The sequence below is a fragment of the Ranitomeya imitator genome, chromosome 4 (assembly GCF_032444005.1).
Source record: "Ranitomeya imitator isolate aRanImi1 chromosome 4, aRanImi1.pri, whole genome shotgun sequence".
In the NCBI taxonomy this organism is placed as follows: domain Eukaryota; kingdom Metazoa; phylum Chordata; class Amphibia; order Anura; family Dendrobatidae; genus Ranitomeya; species Ranitomeya imitator.
The window spans coordinates 375,699,201-375,713,261 of record NC_091285.1 but is presented as its reverse complement, the minus strand read 5'-3'; the positions used below and the strand labels follow the sequence as shown (position 1 = coordinate 375,713,261).

Here is a 14,061-nt window from a genome sequence, read left to right as displayed (position 1 = left end):
AATTTTCCAGATCACTAATTTAAATATTAGACAAAGATAACACAAATAAACACAAAATGCAGTTTTTAAATTAAGGTCTCTATAATTAAAGGGAACCTGTCATGTCAAATTGGCCGTTATTTAAATGAGTTTTTACCGGTCCGATGGGCGGTGTTTCCTTCTTCATTTCTCCACCCCATCCGTCCCTGTTGTTAGTGAATTAGAGTATGTGAGCGCCATAGTTGAGGCATGCACAATGCAATCTTCAGTGGCGCACGTGCAGTATGCTTTTGTCCAACTGCGGGCAAAGCCGAAAAGCATTACTGCACATGCGCCTGCGCACTATGTCCCGCAACACAGCAAAATACTTCCGGGACATAGTGTGCAGGCGCATGCGCAGTAATGCTTTTCGGCTTTGCCCGCAGTTGGGCAAAGCATACTGCGCGTGTGCCACCGAAGATTGCATTGCGCACGTCCCAACTATGGCGCTCACATAGTCTAATTCACTAACATATTGCGGACAAACAGGGATGGATGGGGTGGAGAAATGAAGAGGAAACGCCGCCCATCATACCGGTAAAAGCTCATTTAAATATCCCGCCAACTTGAGGTGACAGGTTCCCTTTAAGGGAAAAAGAAATCCAAACCTACAGGGCCCTGTGTGAAAAAGTGACCCTCCACCTTAAAACATAAATTAACTGTGGTTTATCACATCTTTGGGAAGCCAAGTTCAAATTCTTTAACCACACACAGGCCTAATTTCTTCCACACCTGTTTTCAATCAAAAAATCACTTAAATAGGACTTGCCTGACAAAGTGAAGTAAGTAGACCAAAAAGTATGCAAAATCTAGTCATCATGATGCAATTCAAAGACATTCCGGAACAAATGAGAAGCAAAGTAAATGAGATCTATCATTCTGGAAAAAGTTATAAAGCCATTTCTAAAGCTTTAGGACTCCAGTAAACTGCAGTGAAAGCCATTATCCACAAATGGCAAAAACATCGAACAGTGCTAAAACTTCCCAGGAGTGGCCGTCAGACCAAAATTACCCCGAGAGCGCAATGATGACTAATCCAAGAGGTCACAAAAGAGTCCGCAACAACATCCAAAGAACTGCAGGCCTCACTTGGCTCAGGTAAGGTTAGTGTTCATCACTCCATCATAAGAAAGATACTGGGCAAAATTGGCCTGCATGACAGTGTTCCAAGATGAAAACCACTGCTGAGCAAGAACATAAAGGCTTGTTTCATCTGTGCTAGAAAACATCTTGATGATTCCCAAGACTTTTGGGAGAATACTAGACAGAAGTTGAACTTTTTGGAAGGTGTATATCCCTTTACATCAGGCGTAGAAGTAACACAGCCAAAGCTCGAGAAAGGTTGTTCACAACCAAAGGTTGCCACAGCATATGGGCTAATAAAGTCCCCTTTTTTGTATTCATTTTTTGGGGTGCTGCCTACTTTTCTTACTTTTGTTTTATATAAATATGGAGCAGATAGATAGATAGATAGATATGGGGTAGATAGATAGATAAATAGATAGATAGATATACAGATATGGGGAAGATAGATTGATACATAGATATATATGGGGTAGATAGATAGGTATGGGGTAGATAGATAGATAGATAGATAGATATGGGGTAGATAGATCGATACATAGATATATATGGGGTATATAAATAGATAGAGATAGATAGATTATGGGGTAGATAGACAGATATGGGGTAGATAGACCGATACATAAATACATATGGGATAAATAGATAGCTAGATATGGGGTAAGATAGATAGATAGATAGATAGATAGATAGATAGATAGATAGATAGATAGATAGATAGATAGATAGATATGGGGTAAGATAGATAGATAGATATTTGGGTAGATAGATAGATACATAGATAGATATGGGGTAGATAGTTATGGGGTAGATAGATCAATACATAGATATATATGGGGTAGATAGATAGATAGATAGATAGATAGATAGATAGATAGATAGATAGATAGATAGATGTGGGGTAGATAGAAAAATAGAATAAAACATTTGTTTTCTCTTAATATGCTATTTACATTCTGAAAGTTAAAATTGTAGTAAAGCGTGTATATTTGTAATTTACCTGGTGAAACGTCTGGTGAGATGACAGAAGCAGACCTGTGTGGTCTAACATCTGGTGACATTCAGTATCTGTTTGACCTCCACATCCAATACTTGCTGAAAGACCCTTTTGTCGCTGAAGTTTTCTTGCTTCTGTTTTTTCGGATTTGAGTAATCAGCATTCAGGTTTCCTAAAAATATACAATCATTAGATTAAAGCTAGACATATAGACACATTTGATTATAGGAAAGGTCTGTCAGAGCCTAATTGTGCACCAGACTGAGTATTTTAAAGTTGTATCAATGCTTGGGAAGATATATGTCAGAAATGGTCAAGTCATGCTGTACTTTCATCCACGTGCTTGACCTCATGTTGTGTAGTCCATCAGATCATAAATAAAAATAATCTACTTGTAGTAACATGTGGAGCATTATTGGAATGTACATTGTTACAATTCCTTGAAGTGATATCTTAAGAATAATCGTATTTCAACTGTTTCTATAGGAAAACATCATTAATCAGTCTTTCCCTGCAAACTGAATTGACATGTTATATATCACACACATACAAACTCACCAAATAATCTTGTCTGGCATTTGATACTGATAAAATATATATAGCTACACTATATAGACTGTGTAAAAAGCAGGCAATTAATTTTCCCAAGGGACTACATGAGATACTATACATTTTCTTTAGGGCCAAAATTACAGGCCAAATTTAATTCTGATATTATTATTTTATATAATTTTTTTACATCATAAACAATCAGCAAATCATACTGCTCTTGTTAGTTAGCTGTAAGTATATATAATAAGCAGGGCCGGACTGGCCATCTTGCAATTCTGGCAAATGCCAGAAGGGCTTGTCTGGTCATGGGCCGCCTTGTCTGCAATGTTGTTAACAGAATAAGTGTTCTCAAGACACTCATACTTTTAAGAGTTGTAACGGAGGTATCATCTACTATATAATTGTCTAAAGGTCACTTCCGTCTTTCTGTCTGTCTGTCTTTCTGTCACAGATATTCATTGGTCGCGGCCTCTGTCTGTCATGGAATCCAAGTCGCTGATTGGTCTCACCAGCTGCCTGTCATGGCTGCCGCGACCAATCAGTGACAGCCACAGTCCGATTAGTCCCTCCCTACTCCCCTGCAGTCAGTGCCCGGCGCCCGCTCCATACTCCCCGCAGTCACCGCTCACACAGGGTTAATGCCAGCGGTAACAGACCGCGTTATGGCGCGGGTAACGCACTCCATTACCGCCGCTATTAACCCTGTGTGACCAAGTTTTTACTATTGATGCTGCCTATGCAGTGTCAATAGTAAAAGTATCTAATGTTAAAAATATTTTAAAAAATAAAAAATCATTATGTACTCACTGTCCGCCGCCTCTCCTGCTCCTCGCGACGCTCCGGTAACCACTCCATGCAAGCGTCAGTTTCCGGTGGCAAGGATGGTATGCGACAAGGACCTGCCATGACATCACGGTCATGTGACTGCGACGTCATCACGGGTCCTGCGCTACCAACCCTGGGACCCGAAGCTGCCGAGTGCACCACACACAGGCGACATGACTACAAGGGCTCCTTCGGAAGGTGAGTATATGTTTATTTTTATTTTTTAACCTGTGACATACGTGGCTGGGCAATATACTACGTGACTGGCCAATATACTACGTGGCTCTGTGCTGTATACTACGTCGCTGTGCAATATACTACGTGGCTCTTTGCTGTATACTACGTCACTGGGCCATATACTACGTAACTTGGCAATATACTACGTGGCTGGGCAATATACTACGTGACTGGGCAATATACTACGTGGCTGGGCGATATACCACATCGCTGGGCAATATACTACGTGACTGGGCAATATACTACGTGACTGGCAATATACTACATGACTGGGCAATATACTATGTGGTTGGGCAATATACTACGTGGCTGGGCAATATATTACGTGGACTGTGCAATATACTACGTGGACGTGCATATTCTAGAATACCTGATGCGTTGGAATCGGGCCACCATCTAGTTAGAAATATTGGCCTTGTAGTAAATCTTGCTTTCCTCCATCCAGGGTAACATTAGTAATATATCCCATCTAGTGCTTGGGGATGGCGACAACATGGACCTGTGTGATTTCAAATGCCAGGGCTGAATTTCAGCCCCAGTCAGTACCTGATAATAAGCATAAATCTACCCTGATCAACAGTATGATGCACCCACACACCCATTGATTATGTTACAACCAGTGCCCTCTACACATGGTATGATACCTCCACAGCTCCCCCAAACTGTGTGATGTCCACACAGTTGTCCCACTCATTCAATAATGTATGAAGACACCATTCCCTCTCACAATATGGTGGCCACCAGCTCTTTAGAATAACCCAATCATACACAATTGTGTACAAAGGCAGACTACATGGCAATCATTAAAGGGAACCTGTCACCTGAATTTGGCGGGACTGGTTTTGGGTCATATGGGCGGAGTTTTGGGGTGTTTGATTCACCCTTTCCTTACCCGCTGGCTGCATGCTGGCTGCAATATTGAAGTTCATTCTCTGTCCTCCATAGTACACGCCTGCACAAGGCAAGATTGCCTTGCGCAGGTGTGTACTATGGAGGACAGAGAATGAACTTCAATCCAATATTGCAGCCAGCATGCAGCCAGCGGGTAAGGAAAGGGTGAATCAAACACCCCAAAACTCCGCCCATATGACCCAAAACCAGTCCCGCCAAATTCAGGTGACAGAGTCCCTTTAAGACTTGCATCACAAAAAATAGCAGCACGCCAAGTTACAAGTTGAAAAAAGCTGGGTACTTTATTACCCATGTCAAACATTAAGTTTTATCCTACCACAAAGAGCCTTCCCAAAAGCAAACTCCATGATGGAGCAAATATGTTGCATTTAATATGTGTAAAGAAACTGCTCCAATTTTTTCACAATGCAATTTGGAATTCTGCAATTTTTTGGAGGAATTCTGTCTCAGTCCAATGATTTAAACTCAGTCTCCAAGAAGAGTATTGCACTCTTTTTTTAAAATTAGACAATGGCTTAATACAAGCATCTATGTTGGATAGATATGAGAAAGACAGATTTGTAGAACAATTATAGCATAACTCATTAATTACTGAAAATATTATTCATCATTTTTTTATTCCAGCAATGTAGTGGTACTGCTAATCTAAGGTCCCTGAGCCTAGTATTGTACTTACCAGCTGCCGTCTTTGGCCATTTCCAGTGCATCTCCAGTCTCACGGCACCATTTTGTGATCACAACTTCTGACTGAACAGAAGTGAGAAGTAAAGATCACAAGCTCTCAGTGCAAGTCTATGAGAACCTCGTTTCTTAGACTTGCATTCATTTGTGAATTCTGGATCATCCAGCAAATATTGGAGCGATCCGGTAAGTTACAACCTGCAGAAGACTGGAGTTGCGCTAATAAAAGATGAAAATGGCTGCAGGTAAGTATGAGAACAAGCTCTGCAATAAAAAGAAAAGCTTGAAGTCTTAAAGGGTACTTATCAGTAGCATTTTGCTAAGTAAAATATACCCACGGCCATATTGGCACTATGATACTGATTAAAACAATACCTGTAGTGAATAAATCTGTTTTGTGGATTTTGTGTAATGAAAGTTTGAAGTTTCCTTATAATCATAGCTTCGTGCATCAGAGCGATACCGTGGGTAAAGGTCTTCGGCTCTGCCACAGCCCCTCCGCTACTCATGTTATCTTTATCAAGCAACTGGCTCAAACTTCACATCAGCGCTGTCCCAGCTGCTGGCGGCATTTGTGCACAATGATTTCTTGGCAGTCTTCAGGAAAATGGGGCCAGTGGCAGCCCATGCACAAACTCATCTCCTGGCAATCTGCAGTAAAATGGTCCCGGTGGCGCTGCAAGCACATCATTTTCTGAAGGCTTTCAGGAGATCAATGTGCGCTACCCCCACCTGCAGCTAGGACGGCAACAGTGCAAAGTGTAAACCAGGAGTATGATAAAAACAACATGAGCTGTGGTGGGACCAAAGCAGAGGTGAAGACCCTACTTATAAAACCATTATATATTTGCAGATTCTTGCCAAGCTGGAATTTAATTTTCCTGGAAAAATGCATGCTTAGGAATAATGAATAATATTGTGTGGAACCCAAATTCATAATGGAAACTATTGTCCTGAAATAAGCTATTATCACTTAGCATGTGTTATTGAATATTGAGGAATGATACAGACATCCCATATTTGTGATGGATCACAGCATACAGTGAAAAGCTTGTAATCTCCATTTATTCCATTTCACCATACATGTGTGAAAAATTAAACCACTAATGTCATACTATACGCGTATCTGACAGACAGAGATGAAAGAATTCGCAGACAGCACTGTCTGCACAAGGAACTTTCCTGAACAGATACATATGTATCATTATGTCAACAAAGGCTTGTCTTTGACAAAACGGGCTATCCTTGCTCTGTAATGTGGCTAACAAAAACACCATCAGTTATTCATTGTGATGTTCACTTTGCATAGGTTGTCAGTTGATACCTTAAAGCCAACTGATGTTGTCTAAAGGATATAACGTTAAGGAAAAAAATGAGGGGAAGTTTTCTTAGGAAGGAAATGTGTGTTTGCCTATGGCATTAACATGGACAAGGGCAATTTGTTTTAGATGACAGTTTAATGAAGCAAAAATATTTAGTAATAAAGACAATGAAAATAGCTATAATAATTTCCCCTACCTATGGTTAAATAATATTGCAGTTCCATGCACCAAACCACAAGAACTTCAACTTATTTTCAGATACGTTATTAGGAAATTCTAAATTCAAATTCAACAAGCAGTTTGGAGGACCTGTCCTGCCTCCTCCACACAATCTATTTGAAAGGGCATTTTTTAATATCGAACACTTTCTGTGTATTTACATGTAAGATTATCGTGAAACAAGTCTTCCTAGTTTGCTTCATGATAATTGAACAGTCTAAACAGGCTGCCGAATATCTGACAAACAAGTAAAATGCTTATTTGTCAGGTGAAATGATTTTTGTGATTGCCCAAAAGGTCAAAGTTAAGGATGAGCGAAGCCGTCCTGTAAAGTACAGGGTTCATACCAAACACGGACTTATTACTTTTTGTTGGTGTTACTGTTTGGGTTCGGCAGCCTAATAAAGCTTGTTGAAAGGCTACAGCACAGCTAATCAATAAGCTTTAAGGCTGTGGGCACTTCTGGCCGCATTTCAGCCATGCCAAGTAATAATATGGCTGTGATTGGCCGGTGCACCACGTGACCCAACCTGACAGTGTAAAATAAATAAATCATTTAAAAAAAACAATGTAAGGTCCCACCTATATTTTTATAGCCAGCCACGTCAAAGCAGACATCTATGAGCTGGTCTTATTATGCGGGGAAAAGGCAAATATCTATGGTCCGTCGCAACCTAATAATATCAGCCCCCAGCTCTCTGCTTTGCTGGTTTTTAAAAATGGAGGGACCCTTAAAAAATGATGCAAGATCCCGCCTATTTTTTTTAATAACCAGCAAAGGCAAAGCAGACAGTGGTGGGGGGATGATATTAATAGGATGGAAAGGCCCATGGATATTTGCTCCTTCCCAACCTAATAAGACCACCCCTGAGCCACACCAGAAATTGTGCATCTATTAGCCTCGTCTCTTTCTGATTGCCCTAATTCATTGACAGGAGCCTATGAACACTGAACCATCTACTGCTGATTGTTCAGTACACCTCTGAAGTGCTGTCTGCTCATGCAAGCAGACTTTTACCCATGCACAAACCATTAAGTGTTTACCAATTAGCGGCAATTTAACGCTGCAAAATTAGTAAATATAAATGCACCCTTAGGATATGCAATCACAATGTTTTTTTTTCCTGGAGGGTTTGCCCCGAAACCATCAGAAAAACACAAACTTGATTTTCAAAACAATGAGTGCATGCATTTCTATGTAAAAATAATTTGCTGCTCATATGTTCAATCTTTTGACTGTCTTTTTCACTGCTTCTGGTTTCTAAAGATGGCAAGCCTTTAAAAGAAGTGACCTGACCATTCTTCAGATGTTTTCCACTCTGAAGATACTCTATATTTTACCATACAACACTTTTTGAGTGTTTTGCCAGTTATTTTGCTTCAAAAACCTCTAGCGGTTTCTTCATTGTTTAATAGAGTTTATAAAAAAGCATGTAAAACTCCCAAAAAGAAGATGACCAAAATACTTTAGAAAAATGCTCACAAAATCAGGATTACAAAATGCCAGATAATTCCAATGGTTCCTGAAGTTTCTCCCTCTTGAAAATCTCGTTGGGTTTACCCACTTGAAAAATATATTGTGTGCACATAAACTTAGTGCCAGGCTTACTCACGGATTACAGCTGATCCATGGGAGCCACAACATTTTTGTGATATACGGTATTTATTGTATTACATTTAGCAAGAAAAATTGTCAAAAATTTAGGCCTCCTTCCAAGGAGTATTCAGACTTCAGACACAGTTTGATTGAATATATTGTATCTGTTTTTTCCAGGCATGTTTCTTCAACTAATTTATTCTAAGGAAACGTTTCTGAAACTCTGTGTGTGTTTAATATAAAGTGTGTGTTTAATATACAGATTTTATAGGATTAAGTTATAAGCAATATTAATAGTAGGCATTATTTAATGTATTGCTGTTATTGTTTTCAGATAAGTATCTTTTTGCTGGGACAGCTTCAGATTTCCTTGGAAAAGAAACAATATTTACTCGTTCCCTTGGACCACCCAATGAACATCATTTCATCAGAACAGATAACTCTGATCATTATTGGCTTAATGGTAACATTTTCTTTTTTAGAAACAGTACAATATTAATACAAGGTCACAAAGATAAAGCAAATGAAAAAGTAGTAACTTTGTTTATAACTGAATAACCAAAGAAAAATGGACACAAGAGCTCAAAATAACAAATATAACAACTTTATTAGAGACCAATTATAAACAACAATAAATAAATAAACATTAAAAACCATACATATAAGATGCAAAAGCTAAAAGCAGAGACGAGCCTAGTGCCACGCACAAAAACACAAGTATAAGTACAAATATGATGCCAAACACATCAGATGGTAGCTGTAAACTCATAGGGCCATATATCGATTAAATATATTTTCTATTTTATTATATTATAAATAGTAAATTTAATATGGTCACAATATAGGCTATAGTTCTAGATTCAAAAAAACACAGTGGCAGCTACATACAAAATAAAGTTCCAAAGTACTGGGCAGGCGGCAGAGACGTAACATGAATGTATGGCCAGATATAAGGGTGTCACATTAAGGGCATAGTGCACACAAGTCAACCCCACCTGGTAAATATCGGCTGTTACAAAAAATACTAATATGACAAAGCTGTCCAATACCTCCTAATGGCTCACTAAACCATGCAATGCATGTGAACCCGGGAAATCCCAAACAAAAAAAGGGGAGGAAAGACTAAGCCATAGGAAAGTAAATACCTTACCGCCCTGCTGTAATCATGCGTGGAGGAGGAGGCCCCGACGCGCGTTTTGCAGAAGTTGCTTCCTTGTGTGCACTATGCCCTTAATGTGACACCCTTATATCTGGCCATACATTCATGTTACGTCTCTGCCGCCTGCCCAGTACTTTGGAACTTTATTTTGTATGTAGCTGCCACTGTGTTTTTTTGAATCTAGAACTATAGCCTATATTGTGACCATATTAAATTTACTATTTATAATATAATAAAATAGAAAATATATTTAATCGATATATGGCCCTATGAGTTTACAGCTACCATCTGATGTGTTTTGCATCATATTTGTACTTATACTTGTGTTTTTGTGGGTGGCACTAGGCTCGTCTCTGCTTTTAGCTTTTGCATCTTATATGTATGGTTTTTAATGTTTATTTATTTATTGTTGTTTATAATTGGTCTCTAATAAAGTTGTTATATTTGTTATTTTGAGCTCTTGTGTCCATTTTTCTTTGGTTATTCATATTATATGATGGTGGAGCATTTATATTGTTTGCCCTCTTTGTAGGTTTATTTGTTTATAACTGTTTTTAAGTGATTTAAAAGTAAAAAGAATAACGAGGTTGTTAAAAATTCACCATTTGTCACTGCTTTATAGTTTTTTCAGGGTAGCACATTATAAAGAATAGGGTGAAGAAAAAATGCAGCAGTTTATACAGAGAAACTATAGGACAATAAGCTATGCTTGCTCTTTGTGAGAAAAGTGTCACTTAGCAGGCTCATTACATATACAGTGGGTAAAATAAGTATATGATACTCTGACCATTTTGCAAGCTTTTCCATTTACAAAGAATGGAGAGGTCTGTAATTTTTATTGTAGGTATGCTTTAACTGTAAGTTACAGAAACTTAAAAACATCCAAAAAATCATATTTTATGATTTTTACGTAAATAATTTGAAATTTGATACAATAGAAAAGCAGAAGTTAATATTTTGGTACAGAAACCTATGTTAGCATTTACAGAGGTCAGTCATTTCCTGTAGTTCTTGATCAAGTTTGCACACACTGCAGCAGGGATTTTGGCCCACTCTTTCTCCAGATCTTTCAGGTTTCAGGGCTGTCATTGGTCAACATTGAGTTTCAGCTCCCTCCAAAGATTTTCTATTGGGTTCAGGTCTGGAGACTGGCCACTCCAGGACCTTGAAATGCTTCTTACGGAGCCACTGCTTAGTTTCCCTGGCTGTATGTTTTGGTCATTGACATGCACAAAGACCCAGCCATGACCCATCTTCAATGATCTTACTAAAGGAAGGAGGTTGTTGGCCAAAATTTTGCGATACATGACCCCATCCAACCTCCCTTCAATATGGTACAGTCATTCTGTACCTTTTGCAGAAAATCACTACCAAAGTATGATGTTTTCCCAAGAATGCTTCACAGTTGGGAGGTGTTTTTGGGGTTTTACTATCCATCTTCTTCCTCCAAACACAGTGAGTGGAGTTGATACCAAAAACTTCTATTTTGGTCTAATCTGACCACATGACCTTCTACTATGCCGTCTCTGGATCATCCAGATGGTCATTGGCAAACTTCAAATGGGCCTGGACATGATCTGTCATCAGTAGGGGGACATTGCGTGCCCTGCAGGATTTTAATCCATTCTAATCCATGATGGCGTAGTGTGTTGATGGTAATGTCTGAGTGTGGTCCCAGCTCTCTTAAGGTTATTGACGAAGTCCTCCCATGTAGTTCTGGGCTGATTCCTGACCTTTCTCACAATCATCCTTACTCCACGAGGCAAGACCTTTCACGGAGCCCCAGACCGAGGAAGAGTGACAGTCATTTTGTGTTTCATCCATTTTCTAATTATTAAGCTAACAATTGTTGCCTTCTCACCAAACTGCTTTCTTATTGTCCTGTAGCCCATCTCAGCCTTGTGCATGTCTACAATCTTGTCCCTGGTGTCTTTAGACATCTCTTTGGTATTGGCCATGGTGGAGAGGTTGGAGTGTAATTGATTGAGTGTGTGGACATGTGTCTTTTACACAGGTAGTGAGTGCAAACATGTGTAATTAATATAGGACATGATTGCAGAGTAGGAGGGCTTCTTAAAGAAAAACGAACGAGTCGTGAGAGCCAGAATTCTTGCTGGTTGGTAGGTGATGAAATACTTATTTCATGCAATAAAATGCAATTTCACTATTTAAAAATCATACAATGGGATTTTCTGGTTTTTGAAGTGCACCTACTATAAAAATGATAGAACTCTCTATTCTTTGTAGGTGGAAAAACTTGCAAAATTGGCACTGTATTAAATACTTATTTTCCCCACTGTACATAAGGAAACCTCACTGATTGAGTACGGTAGCTTCTAGCTAAATCCCATCAAGGACTTTTTAAGAGCGAAAATTGCAATAGGGTCTTATCCAGTGAAAATAGATACAATAATTAAAGGTTATGATAGCCTAATAATATTGCGTTTTCAGAACTAGAGATCGGTGAACTTGAAGAGTAAAGTTCGGCATCTGTACCGAACACCTACAGGGAAACCTATGCGTTTTTTAAAATTATTTATTTAGAGCGCAGGTGCCGGCTTAAGAATACTTCCATTGTTATTAGCGGCAGCAGGCGTAGTCTGATGGGAGCAGTAGTCCCATCAGCCTGCACTTCTGACCGTAGGTAAATTTTATACCTCCGATCACAGTTACATGCTCATGCTGTCATTTGACAGCTTGTGAACCACAGCTGTTTGACCGGTGGTAATATTTTACCACTGATCAGAAGCAGTGTCTGCTGCACTGTCATACACATGAAAACATGGCAAACACTGGATGTTCGGGCCCCCCATGCAATTGAATGGGGTCCAGGTCAGGACACTGTTCTGGTACCCAAACCTGAACTTTTTTAACTGTTTGACCAAACCTGCCGGACCCGAGTATCCAGGGGTCTGCCCATCTCTACTCACAACATTTTTATGAGCATGCAAAATCAGCTGCAGCAGGTTCACAGGTCCAAAGACTGTAAAAAGAAAAAAGTGGAAAATTCTGTACTGCTGGTAAATGGTAACAAATCCAGGTCCACACTAGGATAATTTGCTGTTTACTCAGGACCAATGAAGGCACATGGAGTGTATACAGAAAATATCAAATTTATTTCAAATAAATATACATAAATATAAAATCTTGTCAAAGTATATCACGGATGCCTCAAAAACAACTAAGAGACAGGCAACAGCATAAACACCAGTTCACATAGACTATATTGAATAGACACTAGATGATGTAATTATATGGTTAATGCAAGATCAAGGATATATCCACATTCAAATGGTATAAGGCAAGATGCCATTCATCTAGACTATGGGTAAACATATTGAACAACTGTTTCTCATAATCCCCATCTGCAAGCACAATCCAATAAAGTGTCTATGTGCATAGTGCTAACTTATTGTCATAAGGTAAAGTGCATGATTCATGTATTACCTGAATGGTATGCCGCTGCCGCGTCTCTCCCCGAAGCACATTTCGCCTATTCTTCTACCGGGGCCTGCTGTAATATTATCCTAGTGTTGACCTGAATTTGTTACCATCTACCAGCCGTGCAGAATTTTCCACTCTTTCTCCTTCCACATATTGCATACAGTATGGTAGCACAGTGGTTAGCAATGTTGAATTGCAGTATGCAGTTCTGGTTTCGAATATGACCAAGTACATATGAATGGAGCTTATATGCTATACTCTTGTGGGGACTAGAACTCTAGTGCCACCTATTGGAAGTAGCAATCCTAATAGTCAATGTCGACCTTTTAACGAGCCTTGTCACATGACTTAGGATAAAAACCAAACCAGAATCTCAGTGTGCAGACACTGTGTTTTGGGGTACTGCCCCTTGTCAGTGCAAAATGGAGATCTGGCTTGGCTGGTTGAGAGGCGTACCCCGAAACACAGTGTCTGCAAATTGAGATTCTGGTTTGGCTTTTATCCTAAGTCATGTGACAAGGCTTGTTAAAGGGTCGACATTGACTGTTAGGATTGCTACTTCCAATAGGTGGCACTAGAGTTAAAGTCCTCTTCCTCTCTGAAGAGACAATTTGCCTATTTCCCAGAGGAGCATTGCAGCTTTAAGTCTCCTCATCTCGACATGCTTAATATGTCACTCTCCGCAAGGAGAAACAATACTTCTTGGATCCCCATCTATTTTAAATTTACAAAAATCTGCAATCACCAAAATGTATAATTCACTTACGCACACATTTAGCAACGTGTTGGTTGCTGGTTATTATTTTTCTGAATCATTAAAGACCAGCGAAATGTGAAAAAATCTTTATACTCACAATAAAAACTCACAACCCTCTATTAGATGCACCAATTTGGGCACTTTGCCCAGCTCTTCTCACTTGCCCTGTGGCAGTGGCAAGTGGGGTTAATATTTGTGGGGTTAATGTCACCTATGTATTGTCAGGTGAAATCACGCCCATAGGTTAGTAATGGAGAG

General features: G+C 39.4%; 1 protein-coding gene across 2 annotated transcripts in view; it reads left to right on the top strand.

Annotated features, from left to right (window-relative positions):
- Positions 1 to 14,061, top strand: part of SEMA3D (semaphorin 3D) — a 327,020-nt gene that overhangs the window by 217,296 nt on the left and 95,663 nt on the right. For both annotated transcript variants that reach the window (XM_069765163.1, XM_069765164.1), the window contains one exon: positions 8,778 to 8,906. In XM_069765163.1, coding sequence (XP_069621264.1) covers positions 8,778 to 8,906 — 129 coding nt within the window. The remainder of the gene's footprint in view (positions 1 to 8,777; positions 8,907 to 14,061) is intronic.